General features: G+C 47.9%; 2 protein-coding genes across 3 annotated transcripts in view; one reads left to right on the top strand and one right to left on the bottom strand.

Annotated features, from left to right (window-relative positions):
- Positions 1 to 14191, bottom strand: part of PLEKHM3 (pleckstrin homology domain containing M3) — a 798157-nt gene that overhangs the window by 108404 nt on the left and 675562 nt on the right. The gene's annotated exons all lie outside the window — the stretch shown is intronic.
- Positions 11520 to 14191, top strand: part of ADAM23 (ADAM metallopeptidase domain 23) — a 77115-nt gene continuing 74443 nt past the window's right edge. Inside the window, exons 1-2 of the mRNA XM_083707117.1 lie at positions 11520 to 11998; positions 13394 to 13620. Coding sequence (XP_083563243.1) covers positions 11797 to 11998; positions 13394 to 13620 — 429 coding nt within the window. The 5' untranslated portion in view covers positions 11520 to 11796. The remainder of the gene's footprint in view (positions 11999 to 13393; positions 13621 to 14191) is intronic.

Raw genomic sequence — 14191 nt, forward strand, 5'->3', positions numbered from 1 at the left:
CAGTGTCTGGGGGGGCAGAGGTTGGGGTCCCCCCCTCCCCAGCATGGGTGGGTAACAGGAAATGGCTTCTCAGTTGGCCAAAGCGAGGGCGGCGGCAGCAGCAGCGGGCACCACCTTTGCCACATGCGGGAAGGAAGGGAACCCAGGGTGGATCTGGGCCTCAAAGTCCGGCTCCGTCCCAGGGCGAGGTCTCCTGGGGATTAGGCATCCCCTGACGCAGGAGTCTCGGGCGATGAGCCACGCACGCCGCCCCATGACCCAGGAGCCACTTTAAAGATGTTTGGAAACTACAGCTGGTGCAAAATGCTGCTGCCAGAAGAATTTCTGATGCTTGCTAACCCGTGGTTTGTTAAACAAACCATGAGTTGATGGGTTAGCCTGGAGATGATCAAGCAAACAATTTGATTTGTGAAGGCTTGGTTTATTCCCCATCTCCCATTCCATTGCCTCCTTGATATCCCAAACACCTTGTCCATTAGTTCTTCTGGGTCCTCTGATACAGATGGGTTGATTGTTGCTTCTCTGAAGATGCAAAAGATGCGCCTTAGGTAGAGGTGGAGTGTTTTTTGTTATGTTTTTTGGGATCTTCATCAAAGGAAGTCATCCTGGCTGATTTAACTGGACAGAGAAGCTGGCCACCATCCCAGACGAGTCTTCAAATACTGGGCCAGTGTGGTGTAGTGGTTAAGAGCGGTGGACTCGTAATCTGGTGAACCGGGTTCGCTTCCCCGCTCCTCCACCTGCAGCTGCTGGGTGACCTTGGGCCAGTCACACTTCTTTGAAGTCTCTCAGCCCCACTCACCTCACAGAGTGTTTGTTGTGGGGGAGGAAGGGAAAGGAGAATGTTAGCCGCTTTGAGACTCCTTAAAGTGAAAGGCGGGATATCAAATCCAAACTCTTCTTCTTCACCATCCAGTGTAAAATAGGACACGTGGCAACCTTAAAGTGGGAGAATATGTAACTTTGTGATACTTTATCTTTGTGACACTTTAGTCCCAAGCTATTTGGGGCTTCAGAGATTAAAAGTGGAACCTTGACCTAGATCTGGAAACAGACCAGAAGACAGTAAAGTTGTTTTTTTACGATTTACAAATCTGCCTTACAGTTCCAGTAAGCAGTTTTGCTGCTGGATTTTGTACTAACCTAAGTTTCCAGAACAAGGACTCTTGAAGGGCACCCACACACAGCAATGTTTCTGGAAGGAAACATTACTACAGTATGCCTAACTCTGGCCAAACAATCTTTGTCTAGGAGAGGATGCAGCTGGTGTACCAGCTTTAGCAGTTGGGAGATGTGACGTGCTACCAAAGTCACTTGGGCTTCCAAATATAGACCTGGATTGAATAGCAGCCCCAGAGTGTTAAGCTGCTCCCTCAGGGAGATTGCAACTCCAACCAAAACAAAGTCCAAGCACCTGCCATCAGCATCTCTGCCTTCTCAGGATTGAGCTGTAGCTCACTGTCAACCATCTAGTTCAATTCCAATCATAGTACTTCCACAGAATCTCCCGAGTCTGACACACAAAAAGAGCAGTAGTCTTGGGTGTTATCAATGTACTAATGTTGAAATATACTCGGAGTTGAGAGTGGATTTCATGCTCTTTATTCAGCTCATAGTGGTGAGGAGGAAATGGAAGTTCCCCCAGAATGTCTGATTTATATACATTATTTACACAATGGGCCCCACATGATTGGCTAATTCCAGGATTCTCCTGTAGGCCAATCATGTTGCGGATTCACTTCCACCTGAAGCTGGATTGGGTGGCTCCTGTGGACCAATCAGACTGCTGCATTCTGGATCCTATTGTTCTAGGACCAATCAGACTGCTGCAATCTGAATCCTATTGTTCTTGGACCAATCAGACTGCTGCTGTGATGGCCTGGGATTCGGATTCGGATGCTGAACCTGAGGGATCCCAGCCTGCACAGAATTCTCCGCCTCCAGAACCAGCTGAGCTGGGGCTTGAGCCTGAAGGGTCCTCACCTGTGCTGGATCCTCAGGTGCAGGCACCAGCTGAGTCTGCTCTGGCTACCTGGGGTGATGGAGGAGCCATTGCCTGCAGGTGTTCCACTCTCAGCCACGTCAGAGGAAGCTGAGGTTGCCTCTGGGTCTGGTAACCCTCCAGCCTCTCCTGAGCTGCAGAGGCTCAGGGCAGAGAGGCGGAGGGAACTAAGTTCCCGCAGGAGAAGTGCTCGCCTCCAGGCCAGGAGAGGCGAGTCACCTGAGAATTGGGGCCGCCCTGTGCCTTGGGGCAGATAAAAGCCAGCCAGCCTCAGTCCCAAGTTGTGGGAGCAACTTCGTTGGTTGTCGGTTCCTGCCTGGACCCTGTCTTGCTATCCTGCCGGAGCTCCTGACCTCACCCGACTACCTGCCCTTCAACTTTTATGGACTGCCTCCATACTGCACCTTCGACCTCGGACTGGACTTGGACCTCGCCTCTCGGTTAGCCCTCGGGACCAGGACAGCTGCATTCTGAATCCTATTGTTCTAGGACCAATCAGACTGCTGCATTTTGGATCCTATTCAACTCAGTACATAACAAATGTCATCACACCTAAAATGCCATATAGATTTTAAACAGCATGGAGGACAGAAACAAAGATGCAGAATATCATATAGCTAACCAGTCACGGAGTGGGATGCAGGTGGTGCTGTGGGTTAAAGCCTCAGCGCCTAGGACTTGCCGATCGAAAGGTCGGCGGTTTGAATCCCTGCGGCGGGGTGCGCTCCCGCTGCTCGGTCCCAGCGCCTGCCAACCTAGCAGTTCGAAAGCACCTCCGGGTGCAAGTAGAAAAATAGGGTAGGGACCGCTTACCAGCGGGAAGGTAAACGGCGTTTCCGTGTGCGGCTCTGGCTCGCCAGAGCAGCGATGTCACGCTGGCCACGTGACCCGGAAGTGTCTCCGGACAGCGCTGGCCCCTGGCCTCTTGAGTGAGATGGGCGCATAACCCCAGAGTCTGTCAAGACTGGCCCGTACGGGCAGGGGTACCTTTACCTTTACCTTTAACCAGTCACGGCACAGTAGAAGTTGGCTATTGCTACCTTTGGGAAAAAGCCACTGAGACAGGAAAGGAATACAATGGAATTAATCCCCATCCCAGATAGCTGCTTCACATGGTATTGAAAGCCTAAAGGTAAAGGGACCCCTGACCATTAGGTCTAGTCGTGGCCGACTCTGGGGTTGCGGCGCTCATCTCAGTTTATTGGCCGAGGGAGTTTCCAGGTCATGTGGCCAGCATGACTAAGCCACTTCTGGCGAACCAGAGCAGTGCACGGAAATGCCGTTTACCTTCCCGCCGGAGTGGTACCTATTTATCTATTTGCAATTTGGCGTGCTTTTGAACTGCTAGGTTGGCACGAGCTGGGACCGAACAACGGGAGCTCACCCCGTGGCGGGGATTCAAACCGCCAACCTTCTGATTGGCAAGCCCTAGGCTCTGTGGTTTAACCCACAGCGCCACCAAAAGGGGGGGGGGATTGCACTGGATGCAGAAAAAGCTGAACAGAGAACAAGTTTGCAAAGTGCCCGCAAAATTAATGTGCTTGAAGCATTTCAGAAATAAGAAGTCCCCTCATCAGGGGCAACACTGCTTACCAGTGAATTCAGCAAATGACAAAGCTACAGAAGTTTATATTTGCAGTTACTGGTGAGAAGTGTTGCCCTTGTTGAAGGAATTTCTTCATTCTGAAACATGGTGGGCATAATAAAGCAGTCTGGCACCTTGAGAACTCATTATCTCTGATCTAGAATGTCATTCTCCCATTGTAAGTCATCCACCAGGGGAACCAAAGCTGTTTTACTGCCAAATCCTGACCTCCCAAACCAAAATAAATTCAGAAAATGAGCATTCAAGAGAATCAAGAATTATCCTGTAACCAGCTGCTTAAACATGGTTAGCTATAAAGGGCATAATCTCTGGTCCCTTATTTTCAAATCTGTAAGTTGACAGCTATGCTAGATGATGCTCAGAGGATGTAGTCACTAAAACGTACCAACAAAGCAGACTCCAAATCATAATGGATGCAAGCATTTTTTTTTCTATATATCCTTGAAATGTTTTACAAGCAAGGGGCTTACAGTATTATCTTGTTGGCCAAACTGGGAAAGCCGATGTACTATTTGTAAAAAGTTTTGCTGGGTGGCCCTGTGAGGATAGTAGAGAATTATTATGCCACCCATATAATGAAATCCACCCCGAGCCAGGAATATCTATTTTCAGATGCTGTATAAGTGTTTACTCTATTTTTTTTCTCCAAAGGAGGCAGTACCTACATGTTTCCTGATATCTGTAGCCATAGAATGAGCACAAAAAGAGGTTGCTTGCAGTGTTTCTTTGAAGCTAAATTTATCTTTTAAAATATTCATTACATTGGTAGCTGTTTCTGAGAATGAGCTGGGTTGCTGTACGAAGACTTAGGAATACTTCAAAGGAACTATACGGAACTGACAGTTAACATTCCTGCGCTCAGTTGGCACCTTTGATGGAGCCATACCTGTTGAAGCCCGCTGAGCAGATTCATATTTGTGGCATATAACGCATCTCACATGTAAACACACACTAATGAAATACTTGTTTCCATAACCAAAGTTTTGGGGTGCTTTTATTTCTGGCTCGTGAGCCTTTAGGAGATATTTGTGCCACATGCTTTGAAGATTTTCTGCATAGCAATGAAGACTAGAATAGCTGCATACAGCTTGAATCCAGCACGGTCCAGCAATATTCTTCCAAAGGCCTCCTAGCACAAAGTAGAAGGGGAACAAAGGGATATCTAGTCCAACTCTTTGCCCAAAAGGGAGGATCATCTTCAGCTCCATCTGTAAAATGTGGATGTTACTTGTGTACAGGAAGTAGGACCTAGCTGATCACACAGCTAATGGTTACTCTACTAATCAAACCAAGCTATACGCTACAAGGACACGTGGCTCCTTGCCTCCAGGGCCACTGGTCATTCTTGATGTAAAACAAGGTGATTAGCCCAGATCTCAAGCATGAGCAAACTGTACAAGGAGGTATCACTTGAAAATGTAGTTGGATGCAATTCATGCCAGTAAGTATGAAGGGAACTCCAAAGGTAGAATACTGGAACATATACCAGTAGACACATGGCTTTGTTTTTTTGTTTTGAAAAGTTTTTATTATTAAAATAATTCAGCATTAATACACACATATTGCAAATATACAAGCATACAAACATACATTTCATACAGTCCTTAAAAATGTTCAAACATACCTACACTCAATCCCACAGATAATTCCTTTTCCCATCGCTGGCAGAAATTGTCGCAGTGAAAAAATTTAATATGAAAGAAAATTGGGCTGCTTATAAAATTGTATTAAAGGAAGAAAACGGAGAATTGGAATTAAAGGATTATACAGAAATTAAAGCTCATATTAGTGACTGGTTCCAATATATTCAAATTAAGTATAGATTAGCGAAAGACAAAAAGTTAGGATTTGAAAAAGAAATATCAAAATTCGATAAATACTTAATACAAGAAAAATAAAAAATATATCTAAACTGTATAATCTGATCTTAGAGTGGGAAACAAAGGATGAACTGGTTAAACATCCATGATTAAATGGGCGCAAGATATTGGGAAGAATATTATGTTTGAACAATGGGAAAAATTGTGGAAAGAAGATATGAAATTCACTATGTGTTATATATTGAAAGAAAATTACCTCAAAATACAACATAGATGGTATTTAACACCTGAAAGAATAACAGAAATGAATAAAAATTGTAGTGATGTCTGCTGGTGATGCAACACTGGAAAAGGTACTATGATGCATATATGGTGGAATTGTTTAAACATCAAACAATTTTGGGAAGCAATATATAATAAAGTGAAAAAAATGTTCAGATATTCATTTAGGAAAACACCAGAAGGTTTTTTATTGGGAATAGTACCAGGAAGTCTAAAGGAAGAAGACATTATATTTATACGCAACAGTAGCCACAACGCTACTGACTGCGAAAAATTGGAAAAGTGGTATTATACCGACAAAAACAGAGTGGCTTGCCAAATTATTGGAGTATTACAATATATCCAAAACAATGGGAGAAATTGGAAGGATCTCAAAAGAGAAGATAGACAGGGACTGGAAGGTGTTTAAAGGATACTTGCAAAACCATATTGAAAAATCAGAACTCCTATTAGAATAAACAAGTTCTGTTTTAAATACTGAAATACTAAATAAGATGGATAACAATGTGTAATAGAAAAAGAAGCATGAAATTAGGTTAAAGGTGTGTGAAAGAAAGTAATAGAAGTGGAAAGAAATTGCAATTGAGTAGATTGGAAGTTTAACACAAAGGTGGGGTGAGGGGTGGTGGATGGCGATGGGACACATGGCTTTGTATGCCCGCATATGATCTTCTCTCTTTCTCCCACCCCCTCTTGTTAAAAAGGTAAAGGTACCCCTGCCCGTACGGGTCAGTCTTGACAGACTCTGGGGTTGTGCGCCCATCTCACTCAAGAGGCCAGGGGCCAGCGCTGTCCGGAGACACTTCCGGGTCACGTGGCCAGCGTGACATCGCTGCTCTGGCGAGCCAGAGCCGCACACGGAAACGCCGTTTACCTTCCCGCTGGTAAGCGGTCCCTATTTATCTACTTGCACCCGGAGGTGCTTTCGAACTGCTAGGTTGGCAGGCGCTGGGACCGAGCAGCGGGAGCGCACCCCGCCGCAGGGATTCGAACCGCCGACCTTTCGATCGGCAAGTCCTAGGTGCTGAGGCTTTAACATACTTGTTACATACTGATTAATATAATCTTTAAACTAATTTCATGCAAGATTATGAAGCTGTGTGGAATTCTGGAAGTGTGCTAGTCATTAATTATCTGTAAAGGCTGGTGTTTAGTGTGGGAACGAAAGGCACAAGTATTCCACAGCTTTCATCTGTTCTGTGGTTCAGTCTTCAGAAAGAGGGAAACCTGGATCTCTTTGGGTTCAAGATCCACCTGTCATAGATTCGTTGTGCAATGCTGGGCAAGGTATACTTTCTGCTCTTCAGTTTCCCTGTCTGTAAACAGGGAGCATCCTCGCCTACCTGTGCAGTTTGTAGGAAGAATGAACATTAAGGGCACTTGCAGGCTGTTACTATTTTGGGGTGGGATTCAATCACATACCAGCAAATGCAGGGTGATCTGGAGTTGCTCCACAACAATCCCATAATCCCCCCATTGGACATTTTGTGACAAAGAAATATTTGCTTGACGCAATGTTGTCTAACCTCCCTGCAAACAAATGCTCAATACAGGGGCGTCTTACCCATAGAGGCTAGTGGTGTGGGGCGCCAAGTTCTGGAAGGCGCTAGGGAAGAGGCGGAGGCTGGACGCGGTGCCTCCCGGCATCAGCTCACCACCCTCGCCCGCCTCCACCATTCCAAAGCAGCGCCGCGCCCAGAGCCTCCATCTGCATGAAGCCACCAGCTGAGCCGGGAGGCGCCACATCCAGCCTCAACGTCTTCCCCACTGGAGGAGCCACCCTCCAGCCACTGCCCACCTCCTTCAGCCCCGCCGGCAGCACCGTCCTCCTTAAAAAACTCTGGGAAACGGGGGGGGGGGAGAGCTTTGCACCATGATGCCGGATATGCTTAAGACGGCCCTGGCTCAATACATAGGTTATGCTCGCATTACCACCTTTGTTGTTGTTTAGTCGTGTCCAGCTCTTTTTGACCCCATGGACCAGAGCACGCCAGGCACTCCTGTCTTCCACTGCCTCCCGCAGTTTGGTCAAACTCATGTTGGTAGCTTCAAGAACACTGTCCAACCATTTCGTCCTCTGTCGTCCCCTTCTCCTTGTGCCCTCAATCTTTCCCAACATCAGGTCTTTTCCAGGTAGTCTTCTCTTCTCATGAGGTGGCCAGAGTATTGCAGCCTCAGCTTCAGGATCTGTCCTTCCAGTGAGCACTCAGAGATGAATTCCTTATGAATGGATTGGTTTGATCTTCTTACAGTCCATGGGATTCTCAAGAGTCTCCTCCAGCACCATAATTCAAAAGCATCAATTCTTCGGCGATCAGCCTTCTTTATGGTCCAGCTCTCACTTCCATTCATCACTACTGATGAATAGCTTTAACTATACAGACCTTTGTCGGCAAGGTGATGTCTCTGTTTCTTAAGATGTTGTCTAGGTTTGTCATTGCTTTTCTCCCAAGAAGCAGGCGTCTTTTAATTTCGTGGCTGCTGTCACCATCTGCAGTGATCATGAAGCCCAAGAAAGTAAAATCTCTCACTCCCTCCATTTCTTCCCCTTCTATTTGCCAGGAGGTGATGGGACCAGTGACCATGATCTTAGTTTTTTTGATGTTGAGACCATATTTTGTGCTCTCCTCTTTCACCCTCATTAAGAGGTTCTTTAATTCCTCCTCACTTTCTGCCATCCATGAAGGAGATTACTACACTAGAGTGAAGTAAAGGAGTTCCCCCCACATTTCATAGCTCTTTCCACTAGCTTTGTACACAACCAGGGGGTCCTGTCTGGTAAGGGATAGTTTTACCCCATGCAAGGTGTTCACACCTTGGCTAGAGCCAAATTAGGAACGGCTTAAGGACTCAATTTGGTGTGAAGCTGGTTTGAGAAACAACACATCAAATGGTAGCATCTTCTAAACAAATATTTTATTTATTTATTTAATGTATTTATATCCTGCCTTTCTTCCAAGCTGGGATTTTTACAAGTATGTACAGGATACATATGCATTTTGTCTAATGTCATGTCAACACAGATTAAAAACCCAGCACTGGAAACAAAACAAGCGACCAGCAAGCAGGAGTGTGAACACAGCTGATTTGGTCTAATGTCCCTGTAAACTTTGTGCAAACAAAACAGAATGAAATGCTTAATAAGTAGGTTGTCTAGAAGTGATCTAAGTATTATAAAGCACTTTGCTCCCTCATCTTTTCTAATTGCATAGAATTTCAGCAGATGCCGCTTCTCCTACAGAACAGCAATATGAGAAAAGATGTTCAAGAGTCCTTTCCATCTAATTTAACTCTTATTTTTCATTGATTTGTATCCCATTCATCGTCCGAAAGATCCCATGGCTTACAGCTTCACCCAACTTTTCTGCACCTTTTACACTGGGAATGGAACCAGTATGTTGACCAGTACCCTAGAATAAATTGTTTCTACTCCCTACACAGTATTTTACAGCCTTACCAGCGTCATTTCTTTTTCTGGAAAGCTTTTGGGTAACCCCTCTAGTCCCTATAATTTACTCTAAGCCAAATTGAAATAGCCTCACATTCTTCCCCTTCCCCCATTCTCTCTCTTTTCCCTGGGTCTATTTCAGATAGCAAAGAGGGGTATGGTACCTCTCATATCCGTCTTTTGCAAAGCACCATGTGCATAGAGGGCATTATACAAATTAATACATAGAAAAGTGTCTGTCCCTCCCTGCAGTTCAACTCCCTCTCTTTTTACCAACAGCACATATCCATTCCTTCTGCTGGTGCAACTTTCTCATCATTTCTACATAGCAGCATTTATAAACCAGTGCCAGAGAAACTGGGTGAAAGGAAGGTGAGAGGGAAGAGATACAAATATTTATGTGTGTATATGTATACATACATACACCTACACAATTACAGGTTTGAAGCCAACTTAAAATAAAAAGAGCTGGTAAGCAAAGGAATCTGTGGTGCTTTCCATGGGATCCAGGGACATGTCAGCTAATACTCTTCCCTTTCTTCTTCATTTGCTTGTCTCTGCAGCAAATCTCGAGGGGGAAGGGAGAAGGGCAGAAATTGCATAGGCATGAGAGAGCGGGGAAAATCCCGCATGCAGGATTTTGGTGCCTAACAACCCCCCCTCCCTCTGCAATTGCTCTCGCGCTCCCCCGCCTCTCTCAGAGGCCGAGATGCTGCATCACGGCACCTGCTGGCTACCTCTGCTCCATTATTGAGAAGGAAGGAAGCTCATGCGCCCTGCTTGCCTGCATTTCGCAGGGCGCTGCTGTAGCTTTGGAGTTCAGTACATACCAGCATCTCTCTCTCTTCCCCTCCTCCCTCTCTCACAGGGCGGCCCACCCATGAGGCAAGGTGAGGCGGCTGCCTCGGGTGGCAGGATCCACAGGGGCAGCAGATCCCGATGTAGCTCTTTATTCAGGGCTGGCCCATCCATGAGGCAAAGCGAGGCCACCACCTTGGGTACCAGCATCCACAGAAGCAGCAGGTCCCGATGATGTAGCTCTTTATTTGGGGCCGGCCCACCCATGAGACAAGGTGAGGCAGCCCACTCAGGAAGCAGGATCCACAGGGGCAGCAGACCCCGATGATGTGGCTCTTTATTTAGGGCCAGCCCAGCCATGAGGCAATATGAAGCTGCTGCCTCGGGCAGCAGGATCCACAGAGGCAGCAGACCCCAATGATGTGGCTCTTTATTTAGGGCTGGCCCAGCCATGAGGAAAGGTGAGGCAGCCCACTCAGGAAGCAGGATCCACAGGAGCAGCAGACCCTGATGATGTGGCTCTTTATTTAGGGTCGGCCCATCTATGAGGCAAGGTGAAGCGGCTGCTTCAGGTGGCAGGATCCACAAGGGCAGCAGACTCCGATGACACGGCTCTTTATTTAGCGCCGGCCCAACCATGAGACAAGGTGAGGCAGCCCACTCAGGAAGCAGGATCCACAGGGGCAGCAGACCCCGATGATGTGGCTCTTTATTTAGGGCCGGCCCAGCCATGAGGCAATATGAAGCTGCTGCCTCGGGCATCAGGATCCACAGCGGCAGCAGACCCCAATGATGTGGCTCTTTATTTAGGGCTGGCCCAGCCATGAGGAAAGGTGAGGCAGCCCACTCAGGCAGCAGGATCCACAGGAGCAGCAGACCCTGATGATGTGGCTCTTTATTTAGGGTCGGCCCATCTATGAGGCAAGGTGAAGCGGCTGCTTCAGGTGGCAGGATCCACAAGGGCAGCAGACTCCGATGACACGGCTCTTTATTTAGCACTGGCCCACCCATGAGGCAATATGAAGCTGTTGCCCTGGGCAGCAGGATCTACAGGGACAGCAGCAGCAGGAGGACCCCCCTTCTTGTGAGGCAGCCCACTCAGACAGGGGGATCCCCTGGGGTGGCAGCAGACCCTGATGATGCCCTCTATTTGCGGCAGGCCCACCCATGAGGCAATATGTGCTGCCTCAGGCGGCAGGATCCACAGGGGCAGCAGCAGGAGGACCCCCTCCTCGTCACTGACGTAATTCACCCCTTCCTCCCTGACAGGGAGGGCGGGGCCATTTTGTGGTTCACCTCAGGTGCTGCTCTCCCTCAACCCGGCTGCCACTCAGAAGAAGAAGCAAGGCACGGAAAAGGATCCCGAAGCACCACCGCCACCCCTCACACACACAAAAAACCCCCGCCCCGCCATTTCCCTCGAGCGCGCGCGCTCGCTCTCTCTCTCCCCACTCGCCTCAGGTGCCTCGCGCGCGGGGGGCTGAGGAGAGCGTGGCCTGGGTGGGCGGCTCTCGACGTCGTCACGCGGCGCGGCGGCGGCGCGCGGGGCCTGAGGGCGGGCGGGCTGCCGCGCCGGCGAGAGGGAGCGCGCCTGCGTGTGGACGCGCCTGCGTGTGGCAGGTGCCGGCGGTGGCAGTGGCAGCAGCCGCGTCCACCTGAGGGGAGAACCGCCGCCGCCGCCCTCCTCCTCCTCCTCTTCTTATTCTTCCTCGCTCCCTGCACCATGAGGGAAGAGGCGCCGCCGTGAGCTGCTCGGCCGCTTCCTCACCGTCCTCCAGGCGAGGCGTCTCCCTCGCCGCCGCCGCCGCCGCCCGTCCTACCCCGGGGGAAGCTATGAGCCATGAAGCCGCCTGGCAGAACTTCCCTCCGGCGGCAGAAACAGCAGCAGCAGCAGCAGCCGCCCTTCTCCGGCCGCCGCCTCTCGAGCTCCGCCGTCGCCGCCGCCTTGCTTTGCCCGGCTCGGCTGCCCAGCTCCATCCCCCTCCTCTTTCTGGCGCTCCTGCTTTTCTGCTCAGGGTCCCCGAGGATCTGTGGGGTCGCCGGTGAGTGCCCGCTTAAGGGGGGGGGGAGAGATCCTGGAGGGATCCTGTATTGTGCGCGTGAGCTTGGACCGATCCTGGATCTCCGTTATACTCGCAGCCCTTCCTTTGCTCTCTTTTTTGCGCGCTCGTGTGTGGTGCCAATGCGCTAAGAAATAAAAAAAGGGGGGTGGGGTGTTCTCTTTTTTTGGTGGGGGGGGGTTTGAATATATCGCGCATGTGGTGCCAATGAGCTACACATAACGAGTCTGTTTTAGTCTGCAGATCCCACCGCCCTGGCTTCTTAATGTTGGTTAATAACAGACCTGGGGAGTGGGGACGGGAACCAGAAAAAGGGGGAAAAAAGGGGGTAGAGAAAAATCACCTTTTTGCCGTGCGGAGCCCGCTTGAGTCTTCGTGACAACCGGCGAGAAGTTCTTGTTCCGCATGGTCCACACCGATTTGTTTCGGTCTTGACGCAGTTCCTTACCTCCATGGCATCCTGCCTGGATTTGGGTAGGAATAATTGATCGTGACTGCAGCCGGATTCCTCCTCTGATCGCTCCCCCCCCTTCCCCACGTCTAGATCATATATGTGTGTGTGTCTGTCTTTGCGAATATGAAATTGTTTTTACATGGCAGACCTGTATATTTACTGTGTTACAGCGACTGGTGCTTACTGGTTTATAAGGATGGGCATGAAATGGTTTCGGGAGCCTCTGATGCAGCAAAACGCTGCTGGCAGGCTTTCAAGGGTGCTGTTTTTGTGCAGGGTCTTAACGCAAAATAGAACAAGACAAGCAGGGATAATGAGGGTTTCGGATACTGCCCGTTCTTGCACTGCTCATCCGAGGGAACCTACCTTTTGCAAACAGAAGGGGGTTGCGGTGTTCTTCGAGAACCCTGGGGTTTTGTCTGCAAAGAGATATGTGCTTGTTACTTATCCCACGAAGCATGTTTATACGGGAGTTTATTGAGACTTTTTCTCTGGTAAGCATGCTTAGGAGTCCATCACTAAAGTTAAAGGAATAGTGAAAAGTTGCCCTTATGTAAAGGGAATTGATTAACATTCAGTACACATGGGTTTATGGCTTGAGTTGCTTGCGGTAGAATCACTGATTTGTACATAGCCAAATTTATGTGGAAAAGTGGCAGAAATAGGGTCATGAATGGCTGGATTGTCCTTAAAAGAACTTGTTTCAAGGGTTCAGATGCCTGCATTTTGAATTTCATGATGCAAAACTATATAAAATCAAATAAGGAGTTATATGTACAAATAAGTACAAAATCTAATCAAATAAATTGGTTTCAACAGGGTTACTGTATATTTATTTTAGCAAATTAGCAAGATGCAAAACATATTACAAAAAGTGTTCTGTTCCTCTGTGAATTAATGGTAGGTTTGTCTGTCTTCCCCAGCTCTGCATTGGAATGAAACTGCAGAAGAACTAGAAAAAAGCCAGGCAGACGAGGATACTGCATTTCAACAGACTAACAGCAGTAGCTACAAAAATAACAGTCGAAGCAGTGCATTCCAGAAAGAAATCACATTGCCTTCAAGACTTGTATATTATCTCAATAGAGACTCTGAAAGTCCTTATCATGTCTTGGATACAAGGACAAGGCACCAGCAAAAACACAATAAGGTAAGGTGTTTTTTAAAAAATAAATAAAAGCAATACAGTACCGTGACTCAAAATAGTCATGTCTCTTGAGGGATTGTCTTACTTTAAGAATGTTTATTCAGCATGTCTGTAATGCTTCAGAATTCACTGCACAGTTCTTGGGTCTGAAAGATGCGTCAGTCAAAAAATAGGGTTCAAATACCAAGAGACCTTGCAGGTAACAATACCCTTGTCAAATTTCAAGGATTATTACTGCTACCACAGAACAAAACTTGAAGTTCAAACCATGGTTTACTTGTTTCTTTAGAGGCCTAAAATATTTTGCCCTCCATCCAGCTTACCTGATTGAGAAAAATAGAATCACATTGGTAGAATGACTATATAATCTTTCTGTGTCACAGACACAGGGGACCCCAGAGAATTACAGTTCTAATTTCTTTATCTTAATCAGGAAGCCATTTTTTAAGCAAAGCACAAAAGGCAAGATTCAACTGTCATGCCAGTGGTTGTGACAGGACTTCCTCATTCTTCCCACTGCAGCCCCATGCATCCCTTGCTCCCCCCCCCCACCCCCAAGTCCTGCTCTGGAGTT

This window comes from Podarcis gaigeae (assembly GCF_964106915.1).
Source record: "Podarcis gaigeae genome assembly, chromosome: 1".
Classification (NCBI taxonomy): Eukaryota; Metazoa; Chordata; class Lepidosauria; order Squamata; family Lacertidae; genus Podarcis; species Podarcis gaigeae.